Source organism: Lathamus discolor, chromosome 2 (assembly GCF_037157495.1).
Source record: "Lathamus discolor isolate bLatDis1 chromosome 2, bLatDis1.hap1, whole genome shotgun sequence".
Lineage (NCBI taxonomy): Eukaryota > Metazoa > Chordata > Aves > Psittaciformes > Psittacidae > Lathamus > Lathamus discolor.
Window position 1 is genome coordinate 27,145,942 of NC_088885.1, and position 17,695 is coordinate 27,163,636.

Here is a 17,695-nt window from a genome sequence, read left to right on the forward strand (position 1 = left end):
TTTCTGATACTTACTTGTGATTTTGAAAATACATGAATAGAAGACCTTTATCATCCCCAGTCATTATTCAAGGTATTTTGATGTTTTTTTTTCTTTTCCTATTAGCTTACTGGTGGTATATTTGAGCATCAGCATGTGCCGTGTCATAGGAGATGAACTGTTCTTTAAAACAGCATCTGTCCAATTCGCTTACAAGTTGAGAGGCAGAGAACACAAGCTAGACAAAGTGGCCTCTAAGGTGCTTGTTTATGTTTATATACCTCACTCTGATACACAAAAATATCTAAGTACACTAAATAGATGAAGGCTGGTTCTGCTGAATTTTTTTTTTAACTGATTAATGAAAATATTAGTAAAGCTATCTGAAAAAGAGTGTTAATTTAATTTAAAAGTATGAATAGCAAGCATTAACAAAAAACTAGTGCTAAACCATTATTAGCATTGCTTATATGATTATGGTTACAATGTATTCATTTTGCATAGTTAGAAATACTTTATTCTAAAACCAGAAAAATATTGGGTTCATGACTTAACTAATCACGTATGTATTAATTATTAATTCTCCAGGGTTTTTGGCTGAAATTCTTGGTTTAAGTTTTTGTATATTTTCTTTGATGTTACATGCTATCATTCATCTATCTTAACCAATTAATTAAAAATAGATAAAATTGTTAAGTCCGCATTTGGAATACTCCAGTTTTTCTCTGTTCTCCAGAAAAAGTGGGAGAGAGCTCAGAAATCAAGTACTCACAGTCAGAGATTCAAGCACTTTGCAATTTTCTTGAAATAAAATTCTTTAACTTCTTTGTATCTGTCATTTTTACCTTTTGTATGTCTGTCATTCCAATGGGTCACAGTACATTCACATTCTGAGATGGTTTTATGTCATTGCAATGGGTCACAGTACATTCACATTCTGAGGTGGTTTTATTTTTTTCTTGAGGGGACAAAAATAGTGAAAAGGAATAGGGAGGGGGCAAGGGCATTTCAGAGTGACCATGAGCATTAAAAAGGCACATAGCCAAATCTACTGTTTGTAGTTCTGAAGTCATGCAGAATGATGTACAGTCTTTTATGTCATATTTTTCTTCCCAAATTCATGTTCTGAAGACAGAAATATATATATATATATATATATATATATATATATATATAAAAGTGCATTGTTTGAAATGCATTTAAGCCTGTTACTAATTGCTTTTAAAAGTAGTTTCATTTCTGCCTGGACTAAATGCTGAGTTTGTTGACATGCTGCAGAAGGACCTGTACACTGTGGAGCAGATCTGGCTGAAAGTGCCCAACAAGAGCAGTAACAAAAGTTTAGGAAACTGGTAAACTTAAAAAAATAATTACCTTACACCCAGCATGGCATAGCATAAGGCATCATTTCACCCTATTGGTTTGTTTTGCTTTAGTTTTATTTCATGTAGATTTTACTGCCAAGATATAATGAGAATATATATTACAAATAAAATATTATTTTCCTGCCTAAAGAGGTTACTGCATCTTTTGATTCAGTTGAAACAAACCACGCTTCATGGTTTATCTGCACTATGTCGTTGATGTACTGCTGAAAGTAATATTCAGTAATGCAGTTAAATGGTAATGGCATTGTGGAAAATATGCAAAAACTCTCTTGACGTCCATTTTTGTTATAACGAAATAATTTTTGAGAGCCCTTTTTTATATTATTTGAGAAAAAAAAACATGGTACAGTGTAGATCATGGTAGGTTTATTTTTGTAATTCTCTTGGAAATTATTTCTATGATACTTAGCATAAAGTTCCTCAAATAGAGCATCTTCTCATTATACTTTTATCAAACTTCTGGCATTGTCCTAGATGCTATTAATAGATTTTTATTTATCATAGAACTAATCTTTGTCACTGCTTTTGAGATCTATCTGTGTATGATACCTGAATTTTATTTACATGCCCACTTTCAGCGATGGCATAGAACAACCGTGTTGTAAGAACTGTTGTTTTAAATATTTTGTCTGAATTCCGAAAGTGCTGTATGAAGCTTTTTGTATATAGCTGAATTATGATACAAATGTAAATATATCTGTTGTTAATACATATTGGTTAACTTCAGGCTTCATGTGAAAAAACTGCCACTAAATATTGCGTGTTCCAGAACTCTTTTGAAAAGGAACCGTAATTCCTGCTTTTGTGTACTTCAGGTTTATGCTGTTCTGAGTGCTTTTTCAGCTAGAAAACTCATTTTTGGTGTAGAGTTTTAAAAATTAAGACTGAAAATGAATTATGAAATTAGAATATATGAAATATTTGCCTTGTAAGTTAAGCAAATATATTTTGAAGCACATCTTCCCAGGTTTTCTATATCTATCAATCAGTTTGAAAAAGTTTCTGGCCTTTACAAAAACATGATCCAGTGTTAACATGCATTTTAAGTATGTACTGTGCAAGTGAATTCATTATATTTTCTATGGTTTTCTGACTTGTGTTTACAAACAAAATGTATCTGGAAGCTTTTTACTTAGGCCATTTCATGCGTAAAAAAATTTATTGTGGAGTTGTAAATATACACAAATAATACTAGTTTTATGTTTTGGGGTTTTTTTGTGGGTTGCTTGGTGGGTTTTTTTGATGTCTACAAATATGCTTTAGATATGCTCACAGTTAACACAACTTACTCCTATAACTTTTGTTACTTTTATTTGGTTTATAGTATCTAGGTTTCTTTAGAATATAAAATCACCTTCTAATCAAAGAAGAGAGCCTTTATTGTGTCAAATACTATTGAATTTTAGGATGGCATTAGGGGCTAAATATTTTACTATTTTTGCACAAGAAGAATGATTATAAATCTTGGACAGCACTTAGAAATCTATCAAATTTTGGATTGGAGCTTTACGGTTCAGTTTGTCAGCCACCTTTCCTAATTTAGTGTTATTCTGAAAGGTGCAGAGGTTATCATTATAATAATTATTTAATGAATTCTGTTAGCCCCAAAATCACCCCCGGTGGTACTTTCTCTGTTATTGAACACTATCTAGATCTCAGGCTGTTGTCTGCTGCTTTTTGAGTCCAGCTGGCTTTTAACCTATTCATCCAGCCTTGTACTTAAGTTGGTAAGGAAAATGCTATAGGGAACTGCTTGAAAAACCTTATGCTGAATACGTTTTGGTATGTAACCACCACTGCTCTTTCCTGTTTCACATAGCCAGTCATTTCATCATGGTCATTTCAAACGTGAACAACTCATCTATTCTGGTTAATCTTGCCTGAATGCTCTGGATAACTTTCTTGTCCTTCCTGTGTTTGAAAATGGATCCTGAGGGCTCATGCTCCTTGATCATTTGCAGGGTAGGGGTGATGCAGCCTGTGATTTCCTAGGTCCTACTTACTACCTTTTTCTAATGGGCATGTCTTGAATCTTAAAGATGGGCTTAGTTTTTTTCAGTTGTCAGACTTGCTTTGGTTGTCATAATGTTTCTTAGATCTTACACAGGAGCCTGACTGAGGTAACAAGCATCCCTTTCAGAGCCATTGGATAATCCCCATGGCCTGACTTGTTGCTTTCATGCTGTTGGCTGTCCTCTTTCCCATGTCTCACTGCTGGAGGTCTGAGAGCAAGTTTTTACTGTGCACACTGAGGCATTGAGCACAAAGACATCAAGCATCAAAGACACCATCCCTTTCTGTGTTACCAGTTGAAATCCAATCTGTATTTTCTCTGAAATGCCTTTCACTGCTAACGTTTTCGTAGAACTCCTTTCTGTTTCTCATTGGATCCATCTGGGGTTTTGCCTTCTCAGATTTACTGCCATTCATTTTTCACATTTAGTTCAGTAGCAAGTTTCTTGCTTAATCATACAGATGTTCTGCTGGAGTTCCTCATCTGTACAATAGGATGAGGTGTTTCTCTGAGCTCTGAGTAAATTTTATATGAAAAATCACCCCTCTCTCTCACTTGATAACCTTCCCTTTCATGACAGCCACCTGCAGGGTTCTGCCTAGCATTTCCTTTAACAAGCCAAGGTTTTCTCTTGCAAAGCCATATTGCAGCTTTTTATAGTCTTTGTTATGAAGTAGTAAATTATTTTGTAATTTTAAAACCTTAGCAGTGATGAAAGACTGTACTTATACCTCCCTTTGTTCTCTGGACGCGATGTTCCTGTACATAATAAAGTTTCAGTAGTGTCATTAATCTTCTCAATGTAAATTATAAATAAAACCTAATCTTAATTGATTTCTGTATCAGCAAGTGCATTACAGATTTTGATCTGGGCTCTGATACACAGCGGCTTGGTAAAGAGGTTCCACATGATGCTGTAGAGGCTTGAATGGCTCATAGTAGAACTGTTGCAGTTTTAAGATTTCTAGGAGTGGGAGTTTTGGGAGAGAAAAACATTTCTTGAACAAGAAATTACTTTTAAAATGAAGAAAAAAATACTCATCTGTTAGCCCTGAATCTGTGTTTTGGAATGAGCAGACTAATACAATTACATGAAGCTTGTTACCTACAGCAGGAATGCTCACACTTCCTAGACATGTGCTTGATAGAGCAGCTAAGCGGGAAACCACTGGGCCTCCTTTGGCTTGTTTTGTGGTGCTCTGATAGTCCTTCTTAGGTTTTAACATTTTGAAGTCACACAGGAGGTTCTGAATGTTTCATAGATGCCAATAAACCATCAATAAGTGATGGCTAACTTGGTGGCTTGGGCCTGCATTTTCATTAACAGCAGCATGAAAACCATGCAGTCCAGTGGCTTTGCCATTTAGACCCTGGTGGTGACTGCTGGGTGTTAAAACGTAGACATTGGAGTGAAATTTAGATTTTCTGTTTAGAACATATCAATCCTCAGGGTTAAAGAGCCAACCCACCCAAATTATTTCCTCTGCTTTTCTGTAAGGAATAAACAATAATAGTAACAACAACAGCAAACAACTTTCAGGTTGATTTGAAAGACTCCTCTATAAATATTTTTATATCAAGTCTCCCTCATAATCTAACTATATAACTGCTCATTAAAATATCTCGCAGTGTATCCTAATAATAGTCACAATAAAGCGATCAAAGCCAGTTCTGTATTTGAAAGAAGTTTAGATTTTTATTTCCAATAAAAGATTTGATCTCAGAGATTAGTGGTGTTAGTATATTTATACAGTACTTAGGAAGTACACAGTTCTCAGGCAGTGAGTTGTAGTACAATAAAAAATCATGTAATATATGAAATTTAAACATTTTTGTTGAGGTCGTGCTTTTGACTTACTTTCCTGATAGGTTAAGTTTTAATTAGACACAGTTCATGCAAGGGAGAATTTTTCTGGGAAGATACACTGTAAACTATTATCATTAACAGAATGCAAAGCCCTTTCAGCCTACTTTGGGGTAAGGCGAAGTGGTTGATGCTGAGGGCCAGGTTGTGGTTTTTCCGCAACTGTTTCAGTGGGCATGCCTGGAGTATTCCTGACACTGTAGATACCTTAATTCTTAAAACTTTGACATATATAGATTAGACATAAACTGAATTGCAGGAGAACTCATGTCATCCTCTGTGATGAGGAGGGGATTGAAGGACTGTCAGTTGATTTTTACTTCCATTTTCATTTCTAGTTAGGTTTTCTGAGGAAGGCTCGGAGTTTCGTCTTTAAGCCAGCTAGTCATGTTTAGTTGGTAAAGCATGTTTTGTGTGCACAGCCAGCCTATGGTTAAGGTAGAGTGAGTGAAGGCCAACTTAGCTGACCTGCCAGCTATGTACTGCTGGCAACATCTGTTGCCACATGGGGATTCAGCTATAGTCTCATTATCATATAATGGTGATTACACTATTCATCAATCTTCAGTTAGCCAGGTATCTGAGAAAGATCACTTCCCAGTGAGGGACAAAATAACTCAAGTTGAAAAAGTTGTACTGAGCTTAGAGAAAATATCTTTGTTAAATAGTACACTGACACATGTAAATCACTTGGCGTCTGAGGTGCATGCACATCAGTGTCAGTGTTCCCTGTACTTCTGATGAAATGTAAACAAGGTGTCCAATATTTAGTAGTGCATCAACCTATATGAACAGGATCCATGGATAGTGGCCCAGTTGTCTCCCTTAAGGCTTTAACTCCCCATCTGTACCACAGGGTTTTTCTGTTTAAAACTAAATTTCATTGGGAAGTTCCTACTGATACACCTCTTTTCTGTTAAAACTGGTGTAAACCAAACTTATATGGGAGGATATGATTTCATATATATCATATCTGTGCTTATCAATTATTATGCTCATTGTGAACCAAGCAGTTTTGGTGTTTTAAATTTTGAATGCATCTAAGTACTCAACTGAAAATAAGTACAATTTGTTACAGTGTAGATCGCATGGTATTGTGCAGTTGGGATTTAGAATTAGTTATGTAGTGTCATGACTGTGTTATTCAAACCCTAACTCAGTATTTTTGGTTAATAATAATAATGATAAATATGTTCTAACAGCCTGTTTTTGCATAATGAATATGCTAGCAGTCACAACTTCTGGTTGAATTCATGGTTTGACATTCAGTTGAGTATACCTTTTCTTACAGTGAGTACAGAGATTAAACTTGAAAATGCTCTCTGTGTATGCTCATTCAAAATAATAGCAGGAGGAAGAAAAGAGTTTTGCTTTGAGTGGGAAAGGATAGTCACTCCTTGCACTTGCAAACTGAATCAGATAGAGACAGCTGCAGAGGGAAGATACGCATTGCAGAAACTAGATCAATTGGATTCAGTCACATCCAAATGAAATTACATCACTCAATAACCTTCCTTTCAAGTTACTGAAATCTTCCTGGCCCAAATTTCTCTTGTCAAGTTACTGAGTTTTGCCAGTGATTAAAGTATCTTGAAATTGCTTCGATAACATCAAGGACCTTGTTGTGACAAGGTCTGTAAATGCAGTCTCTTTTAAGAGAAAGCTGGGTTTCATGTAGAGTATTGAGTGTATTGACTGAATTTTTTTTTTCACGGGTTCTCAGAAGCTTTTATTCACAAAGTGTAGAATGAAGGAAAATGACACTTTTATGACTGAATGAAACCATTTCACATACGTGAAACCATTAATCTTTTGTATGGGATATGTCTATTCCTTAGGGCTTTGAAATAGTTTGAAAATGTGTTCTTATTTTGAAGTGGACATAGTAGTACTTGGAGAACAGAATTCTGTAAATCGGGACTACCGTTAGTCTTACTTGTTTACCTCAAGTCAATATGTTTGTGCAGTGATCAGCTCTGTGTCGCTATTTATGCTCCAGCATTCTAGTTATTGAAATGAAGCAGAGCTTTTCTATTCAGGTGGTACCTCAGATGCTGTGCTATTTTGTCCTGCAGATAACTTTTTTTGCAGGCTAATCAGTGTGTATATTAGCACATAGAAATCTGAAACTGTTCAGGAAGCATTTATTAATATTTAAAACTTGATCAATACTGAGAATAATTGAAGTAATTAACAATGTCTAGAAGACACATTGATCATCATTGGTTTAGGGGTCTGGTTTGTTGGAATTTTTTTTTCCCCACTAAAGAGCTCTGTAACTCTTATCCATTTAATGGAGCTGTGGGTACACATTAATTCCCGGGATCAAGAGGTATATCTTTAGCAGCCTGAATTTTAAAAATGCCTATTACTTATATCACCTCCAGATGGTTTGGTGTTTATTGCAGATACGGTTCCTCGCCTTCTAAAATTGGTCTCTGTCAGCACTTCCTCTATAATTAAATACTCCTTTTTTCCTCTCTTTCATTACCATCTTACCTTATTGCAGTTTTTCCCAGATACCTCTTTAGGCTTGACTGACTTACCTGGTGGGACAGTCCTAATGTTTCATAATTGGTAAGGTATGCTGAAGCAGCTTCCTACCTTCAGACCTTTGAAGATAAACTGAGCTTACATTATGGTTGCAAATGTATTTTACTTGTGCCCACTTAACAGCCAAAACCATTGTTCTCACATTGGTACTTAACCCGATGAAAGCAAGTATTAAGATGGCTAAAAATGAACAAGGATCAAAGCTACTGACACAGACATTATGTTTATCTGGAATTTGTACTTTTCAGTAACTGATACACAAATAGAGAGGGCCTTTGGCAATTCCAGTAGAAAGTATTGAAATAATTTGTGGGGTTTCTTGTGCTGTAAATCCTTTTGAAAGGGAAATTTGCACATATTCGTGCACACACACACAATATTTGCATAACTGAAGAAGCAGATTGCAGCCATGCGTGATTAGGAAGGAGAATGAGAGAGGGTGGTGTGTTTTTTTTCTCTCTGTACTAAAACTTGAAGTGCTTTCATTGTTATCTTTGTCCTGGAATGAAAGAAAGGAATGGGAAAGAGGAACTCTTCTAAAGGACCAAATAATGCAATTGAGAACCTTCCTGTTGAAAGCATCTATTACGGTATTACCCATGATGATTTTTTTTCTATCTGATACTTGTTCCATCTGCTGGTGAGAAGGGAAGGCTGTGCAGTTTTGCTCACTGTCCTCATTTCAGGTATTTTGTGTTCAGTAAATCTTTTTTCTGATAAGGCTGAAAATGGTAGTTAAGCTATTGCAGGCAGCCCTGGGTACAGCAGTCAGTAGAAATTAAGAGTGGATGTGTAGGAATGGGAGCAGTTCTTTGGATGAGGGAGGGCTGGGAAATTATAAGCAAGAAAAGAAAAGCGAAAACAGAGAATAGGACAGGAGACATGTCCACAATGTGGGAGGTCCCAGGAAAAAATTTCTGTAAGTAATTCTCTAGAATCAGTAGTCAGATGAGTTTGTGGGTTACAAGCTTAGAAAAAACCCTATTGTCTTTATCCATTTACATTCCTTTCTCTTTTACCAGTCCGTGGCTGGTTAGAACTGTGTTTAGGCACTCAGTAGTGATTCCTTAACTAAATAATACTTCAAAGATGAGAAGGGTGAAGATAACCGTGAATCATGTAAAATAAATGATGTCAAGTCAAATTTTAAAAACAGTAGATATGGAGGAGTTGTCCAACCATTTAAAAAGTAAATTCCCTTTAAAGTATTGGTAACTATTATTGATGCCTGTGTTATTACAGCATTACCTGAAATGTTACAAAAAATCAGGATCTTGGCTTTGCTCTTTAACTACAAGTTTCCCCTGTGAGCCTTGTTTATCTTATTACTTTGATTTGTGAGCTTATTGTTAAAATGTTACTAGTTTCTTAGTTCAGCTATGAAGTTTTTTCATATATATAAAACATTTACATAAATACAATTTTCATATAAAAATAATATATAAATTTTATATAAGTGCAATCGTAATATGCAAATACATATATTTATATACACACACTAATTTTGAGAAACGGGAATAAAAACTTGTATTAAAAGTGTGGATTGCTGTATTCATGTCCAAACCTTGCTTAGCCCAGCTAGGACATAGCTAATCACATTATGATGACCTAACTCCAATAGTACATTTGCAGCTACTCATACTGTGGCTGAGAGGATAGAGGTGGCAGAAAGACCTTGAGCTTATCTCAGATTGTTTGCTGATGCTACCATTCATGTTTGTGCACTTCAGTGTGCCCTCGTGTCACACTCACCCACTCTGAGGTGATGAGAACGAAATCACTTGCACTTGCTATGGGAAGGTGATTGTAATAAGATTACTATTAAAAGTATTTCTGTCTTACAACTCAGCTTTTCCTCCGTTTTCTTTAAAAGTTCAGTATTGGAGTGTGGAATTACAGTTCAGGACACCAGAATTAAAATTCTGATTTTGTCCTAACTAAGAGATGAAGTGGGGATTTACATACCCGACTTCGTTGCTGTCCCTCTAAGTCTCAAAATCCCTACATTCAAAATGAGTTTGCAATGTACATGCGACAACACCACAGCTGTGTCAGATTGTTATTGGTTTTATTTTATTAAAGTGTGACAGCAATTTAGAATTATTTTTTATTTACAATTCTACTTTAACACGTTTGAAAGAAGAAAACAAAACAAATGCGCTGGGGACTTAATATAGGTATTTCCTCAAAAACCGACGTGTGATACCAGCACACATTAAAAACAACGTGGATTATTTTTCTACTTAAAATCTCACAGTGGTATCTGTTACATTAATTTGCTGTGTTGCGAATAGTTTTAGAGTTGAAATGTTGAGAATCAGCACTTTAAAATCATATTAAAAAAAAATAAAAGTCTTGAAAAGTATGTCTGAGAGTGTTGAGGCAGGAAATACAAGTAGGAAAAAAACCTGTGAAAGCTTTTGAATTACTGCGTCAAAGACATTGTTTCAGAAGTGACTAAAGATTTCTATGTACTGCATTTTTACATTGCATTATGAAAGAAACTCTCTCTTAGTTAATGCTTCCTAAATCCTAAGACTCACTTTCTTTCAAATGCTATTCTATAAAAGAAGCACCCATGTTGTTTGTGCTTGTCATGTAGTCAGTCCCATAGCTGCATTTGTGAGGGATTCAAATCTTAGGAAAATGCTAGCTTCACAGTGAAGGCCGCTTGTCATAAACTGTTACCTTTATGATTAAACAAAGAAAAAAATTATCTTCTCTGTCTTATGGTGGACTGCTTTTATTCTTTGAGCTGTATTGAGAATAATTTAAAAGGATGCTGTACTTAATTAAGTTTAATGATTTGGCACTTAGAGACTCCTGGAAGTTTGGTATGTCTTAAGCTGTTTGTATCTGAGCATACGCATTGCTTGAATTTAGTGTGATGTTAAAATGTTTCATAAGACAGAGCAGAGTTGCTATGATCTTTCAATGTTAATATGTTTTTCTTATCACTTTACTGTGTAGATATCCTTCATGAGACACAACTCTGCCACAACTCATCCTCGGAGGCAATCGTGGAAACCTTTTATAATATGATTTTTAAATGTGGATAAAGCTCTCGATAGAGTACCTAAAGTAAAGGAGAACAGCTACCTTGTCGCTACTATAAGCTCATGACAAAAAGTTGAGTTTGCTTGTCAGGCTTTGATAGAATGTAATTGATTGGTTTGTTGTTTGGACTGACAAGGTAGTTAATTTGCCTGCAATTTTTTGCACTAATCAGGAACATTTCGTATGTGCATTGTTGAAAAATCCCAGATAAATGTCTTGTCAGAATTGTCCTATTAAAGTAATGTCTTTTTCCCCTGTGCTTCTTTGGCAAATGATGTTATACAATGCTCAGATTCACTGAAGAGTGACAGAAGCCTGTGGGACTTAAATATTGTGCATTTCTCTATGGTGATACCGAACGAAATAAGCAATGGTTTGCCATCCGCCTGACACACTACTTATATGTGGTTTAATAAGAACATTTCTATATAGAACATCATGTTGTACATAGACCTTGCTGTAAAAAAGATTGTTTCCTAAAAAAAAAAAAGATCTGTTCAGTCATAATGAGACCTGTAACACACTTGAGACTTAACTATTCTGAAGGAATAGATTTGCCACGGAAAAATTGATTTTCTGCTTATTAGTATGAACTAATTGTTTCTGACTTCAGACACTCAAGTGATTAGAACTATACTTATATTGCTTTCTAAAAAAAATTTTATGAAAAGGAAAAATTGAGTCTATACAGACATTTGTTTTATTTGGCTTACTTCTCTGGCAGTGTTCTGGACAAGCTTATCTCCTCACAATTCAAATATGAAATTGTTACATAAGGTGAGGAAGGAATGGAGAACTGATCACACAGCATGACAGCTGAGATCCTCGTCTTCGTCCGTATATATCCTGGTAGATGCAAACATAGTATTTTGATCTACAAATGGTACTGATCCAGTTCTTAAATCTACAGTATCAGTGTGTTGACATCTTCATCGTTTTCATCTTGAACTTGCTCGGAAAAATTCTGCTCAAATGCAATCACACTTGTGACTTTATGACATAATCTTTGAATTTCTTGAGATATGGTGGTTCTTGTCATCTGTCAAGGCACATTTCCATTTGCAAATATTTTTTAAACTTAATTAAATGCTGTAATAAGTTATAGGAGAAATATACAAATTTGTGTATACTTATCTACAAGTCATATCTTACCAGGGCATTTCATGTTTGGATATTATATTAAATAAAATTAACCTGATGTCTTAACACGTCGTTTTGTTTTAAAAAGGGGGTGGGATGATATTAGAGTAAGATCTTCATCTGAACTATCAGAAATGCCATTGTGTATTGGCAAGGCACACAAAGACACCGTAAAATCAAAGAAGTCTGCACTAGGAAATAGACATTAATGCTGGAATTTGATCTTTCAGAATCCAGTAATCTCTTTTCCGAAGAAAAGACCAAGTTTAGTGGCCACTTGTGCAAATACTTGAAGAAAAAAGTTATGTCCAAATGCTGTGGTATTGAGGGGGGGAAAAAAAAGAAAAGAAAGGTGTTTGCTGTGCTGAGTTTAGGGGAAAAAGAAAGAGCAAACAGAGAAGTTACATTCACTGTGATTTATGATCAGTTATTAAACTAACACAGTCAAGGTACTGTGAGTGGGAGACAATGATAAATGTAGCATATCTTGGCTTTAGTAAGACTTAGAATACTTCTGTGTGTGACATTCTACTAAATAAGCTAGAGAAATATTCTGTTAATTAAGCTGCAGTGAAATATGTAGCTGATTAGACAAGTACACTAGTTACTGTGGACTCGCTGTCGAATGATGTTCCACACACTGAATTCCACTCAGGACTCTCCTGAGGATTATTATGTTTTTGTTAATTTTTGCTTTAGTATATTAGGTGCTGGAATAAAGTGTTTGGTTACATTTGCAGGTCATGGCAATATGGTGTGAGGGACCAGTTTTAAAATTAAAAATAATATTTTAAGAAAGCATCCGGAAAAAGCACGCAGGGCAGTAAAGGAAAAGACAAATCACTGTTTATTGCATTGTTATGATACCAAGAATAACTAGTTAGATGATACATCTTCAAAAAAGAAAGTATGGGGGGTCTGGATCACAAACTGAGTGTGAAGCAATTTGGTTATATGTAGAAAGAGAGCTGTTATATTTAACACATGAAAATACTCCTTCTGAATGTTCTGAAGACCCTTGGAAAAGCCTCAGCTAGCATATTCTGTCCACTTTTGCGACATATATGTAGAGACAGTCCAAAGCAAACTGAACTGAAATATAAGAAGACTACAGGAGACATAAATGAACGAAAAAGCTTTAAACAGTTGGATTTCTGTAATTCAGAAAAGACTGAGGAATCTTTCTTCAAACAGCCTAAATTAATACAAAAGTGATGAAGAGAGAAGTTGCTGCAAAAAAAAGGCAAAAAAGTTGTTCAAATCTGGTCAGGCCAAACAAAGTTAAATTGTAGCAGGATGATTTGGGTTAGGCTTTTGGGCTTTTCTGTCATTGTTAGGAAGCTTTTTCTAACAATAAGAAAAATTGCAATAGAGAAGTTTGTTATGAAAATTGAGAAATCTCTGCCTTTGGAGTGTTTTAAGTACAGACTAATTTGTGTTTAAAAACTGTTCGGAGTATTGTTGATGCTTCCTGGGCATTCTTGGTAAAATGAGGCAGCTTCCTGCTGTGTTTTTGTATGTTTGTTCCCCATACAGCTTTTGTGTATTTTTTTTTTATTAGTATTATTTTTTGTTTTTATTTTCCTTCTTTGGCACTTTTGACATTAGGCATTAGCTGAATTTTCAGTATCTCTCTCTTTTTGTCTCATTCATGTGAATTGTTCTGTCACTTTTCTCTCTCTTTCTGGACAGCTGGATGTTAACACTTGATATTTCACCTTTTGAAGAAACTTTGATGGCAGTATTTACAGCTATAATGAACTTCTGTACTAGTTCGCAAACAATACACTGTTCAGTGTAGTTACCAGTCTGAATACTTGAGAATGGCACATTAGATGTTATCATCAATTATGACTTTAATGTACTTCAGAATAACTAGTGCAGCATTTGCTAATAGCTGTCCTAAATTTTGTACTCTTCAGTTTGTCAAGGGGGCTATCCTGGTTCCTTCAGAATTTCCTGTATTTTGCAAGAAAGAAAATACTTTGAATCGGGGGGTGGGGAAGGGCCTGTAATTTGTGTAGCATTATCTTAATACATGCCTTGGAGACATTGTCTTCACAGAAATGCTTATTTAAACTTAAAAATACTGTAAATAGAAGCTCTACATAGAGGCTGTATAATATTAACAAAACCAAACACATTTGATACAGTGTTTCCATCAACGTATTCCTCTTGTATATGTGGGCCCTTAATGAATTTTACAAAATAATTTATCAAAGCAATGTGGTTTATAGTTTTGACATACCATGAGAGAGAGGGAGAAAAGTAAACACTTCTTGTGAAAGGAAGCTGTTCACTTACAGGTTAGTAAATAAAGTTTCTTTATAGCATTCTTATAATTCATGTGTACATACAAGCTCAGTTTCATGAAACAGAAGATTTATGGACCAGTCAGAAAAATACGGATTACATAGGAATGTCACATAATGATATTGTGTGATTCTTCCTTACCCATAGATTCTTCAGATTCTTCCTTACCCCATAGATTGTCAGTGTTAGATTTTTTATTTGGGGGGTTGGTGGTTTGTTTTGGTACTACAAAACAAAGTAGGAGAGGTGGCAGTTTCAGAGAGGGGTTCAGCAGAATAAGTTTAGCTCCACAAATGTCTACCAGATTAATGCTTATTTTCTTTTCTGATATAATTGATAGGCACTACTTGTGAGTTCTGTTAAAGTGAAGTGCTTGGGTTACATGATGATTAGCATCTGTGGGGGTGCAGAGTAGAAGCATAAAATGTTGGGTTTTTTTCCCCTTTCGAATTTATAGGTAGAATGTTTTGTTTACTATTTGGCTTTAAAGTAGAACTTCCTAAAATAAAAGCCGTAGAAATTCATGCTATTATGTATTATAACTAGTGCTAAATACAGGATTTAAAAAAAAAACCAAAACTTCATGTAGCAGATACTGAAAAGTGTAGTGCAGATCCTCTGAGTGAAGGGTTTTCCACAGGATTATTGTATACTAAAGAGAAAAAATAGTCATTTTAGTAATACCCTTGAGTTTGGACAAAAACTTGAGTTATAGTTTCTCACCTTCAAAATTGTGTAGGTACTTCATTTAACTACTGCTAACTGAAGATCAGTAAGCTCATCCTGCTCTGTCAGGCTGTGTTTCCATTTTGCCCATACCTTGTCTTCATCAGTAGTAGGTAGACATAAAAACCAGAATGTAAAACTCATCCTGCAGCTGGTATATTCACTCACTTTTCAGCAATAGCCATGACCCTTGGCTTCCAGCCATTACAGAAGAGAGTAGTAGTCTACTGTCTCACCTAACACAAGTCAGGGACTTCCTTTGGTATGCTCGCATTGCACATGGCGTAATAGAAATTTAAATGTGTAATACCATAAGCATTAATTTGTGTAATGCCCATAAGCATTGTCGTATCCAGAAAGAGTATTTAATTTACTTCAGTCAAAATTATTAAAATACTAGAATCCAGAAAGATCTAGGTTGGACAGAGCCTCTGGAGGACATCTGTTCCACTCAAAGCAGGACTAATGCAAGGTTAGATCTAACTCTAAAATCAGATCAAGTTCCTTAGAGTTATATGCTGTTGAATTTTGAGCATCTTAGGTGGCAGAGTGCCTTTCAGGATAACCAATACCTGTGTTTGAAGAGGCTCTATAATGGGCTGCATCCTGGTTTATGTTCAATATTGTGTGCATGTGCAGTCACATAAGAATTTTAGTGCTGGAATCACACTCCTGATAGTGAAGTCACTTAAAGCTTGGCTGACCTATTTGAGGACACTCTAAATTATCCTGGTGCTAATAGTTTTTTCAAATGGTTCTGTAGAACAGAAGCTTCAAAATGACTTGACTTACAGGCAACGGGAAACATGTAGAAATCAGGAAGAAGAAAACCATCTATTTCCATTTTGTACTTATATTTTTGTCTTTTGACAACATTCTGCCTAAAACCAAAAGAGTTCCTAATGATCTAGACCTTATTGTAAAATAGTGTAAATACAACACTGCATCACTTCTGTTTTCTTCTTTGCCTGTGTCATACCGCAGCAAAATGAAGGGTATTTCTGTTGGAATTCATGGGGCTGAATTGAAGAGTTTCGATGTAGAATGGCAGGGTAAGATACAAAGACATATCCTCACTTCACTTTTTTTTTTAAGAAATGGCAGAAGAGAAAGCTAAAAAGAATGGTTACCACATTTTTCATAATGAAAAAGTACTATTGTGTTCCCTCACTAAGTAGAAGTACTTTTTTTGGACAGCATTCATAACAATGCACTAAATATAAAATTGTACAGTTACTTTACCATTAGATCTTTAATTAATTTTATTCTTTAAATAAGGGCACAAGAAAGTGGCTTCTTTGATATTAAATGTAAGAGTTGCTGATATAACCCATCCCACAGTATTAATTCCTATCAGCCAGAATTTGTCACCTATGTGGTCTGATTGCAGTTAAGGTATCACAGGACCACTCTTCATCTGCCTCAGTCCAAAGTCAGTCATCTTGGTTCTATGGTTTGAATTCTCTTTAGCTACATCAGCTTACTCTGGTCTGGGGGAATGCTTAAATGCTCCTTTCCATTGGTTCTATCATACAGCCACTAACAAGAAGTAAAATGTAGACAGTGCCTTAAACAGTCGCAGTCGTAGCTGGTTTAGGTTGTTCATCTGAACCCAAGAATGTACTGCAATTTAAAATTCACCCAGTGCATGTCTCCAGCTGTTTGCACATTCAGAGTGGCACTTGCCAGAGAGTGTCACTGAGGGATTAAAGAAGTGAGGGATCACTGCCTGAGGAGAAACATCTCTTAGGTATTCAGGGCCGTAGTCAGAAGTGAGGTCCAAAACAGGCCAGAAAGCATGTCAGTAGTTAAATCCGCACAGGTGCTGGAATAGCCATGGTGTTGCATCCCCCCAGCTAATGTCTGAGTGAATGAACACCCATCCTGCTGCAGCTCTCTGAGAGTTTAAAAATTCTGGATGAGATTACTTCTAATTTTATTCTAAGTTTGTCAGCGTAAGATTTATATGACAAGTTCTCTAATTTTAATGGTGATGATGGTTTGTCAATATATATCAAAGTTTTGTATCTTTTCTTCCATTAAATCTTTCTAAGCTGATATTACCAATAGGGAGTGGTACGTATACTTTGCAATTCTGTACTTTGTTCAACATGTTTCCTTTTGGCATGACACTGCAGATGATGTGCAGTGGTGTGTACATAAGTGAGAGATTTTCTGTAGTCTCTGAAGCATATTTGGAAAGTTTATTTAAAGATTAGCTTATTAATGTTGTGTTTCAGGGACATGTAGGTAATTACTTTTACAGCTATAGATGGGTGATGCTGTCTTGTGAATGCAAAATGGGTTTCTTCACTCTGGCTGAATCAGCTCTTTGTGGTTTTCAGTGATATTAACCAGTGACTTACAAATGTGCCAGTGATGGGCAGGTTTTGCATTCACTGTTCTTCTGTAAAAGCACAAGTCTTTCTCCCCAGTGCTCTCAGGAATACTTCTGCAGGCCAACTGATAAGACTCCCTCCTGTGCAGGTGGATGCAATGTAATGAAATTGGATGTGTGTGCTGGGCTTTGTAAATAAAATGAGATTGACCCTAGCCATTATCTTATTTATCTCATTTACATTGTAAAATCGGTATCTACACTATTGATTAGAGTATAATTAGTTAATTATGAACAGGAAGATGCAGAGTTATGTAGGGCTT

The 17,695-nt window shown here is 35.6% G+C and overlaps 1 protein-coding gene across 5 annotated transcripts in view; it reads left to right on the forward strand.

Moving 5' to 3' along the window:
- PHF14 (PHD finger protein 14) overlaps window positions 1-17,695 on the forward strand; it is a 163,341-nt gene that overhangs the window by 84,573 nt on the left and 61,073 nt on the right. Inside the window, exon 17 of one of the 5 annotated variants that reach the window (XM_065666217.1) lies at window positions 10,769-12,061. The exons of the other annotated variants lie outside the window; for them this stretch is intronic. Coding sequence (XP_065522289.1) covers window positions 10,769-10,781 — 13 coding nt within the window. The 3' untranslated portion in view covers window positions 10,782-12,061. Of the gene's footprint in view, window positions 1-10,768; window positions 12,062-17,695 lie in introns of those variants that run through there. 5 annotated transcript variants of the gene reach the window in all.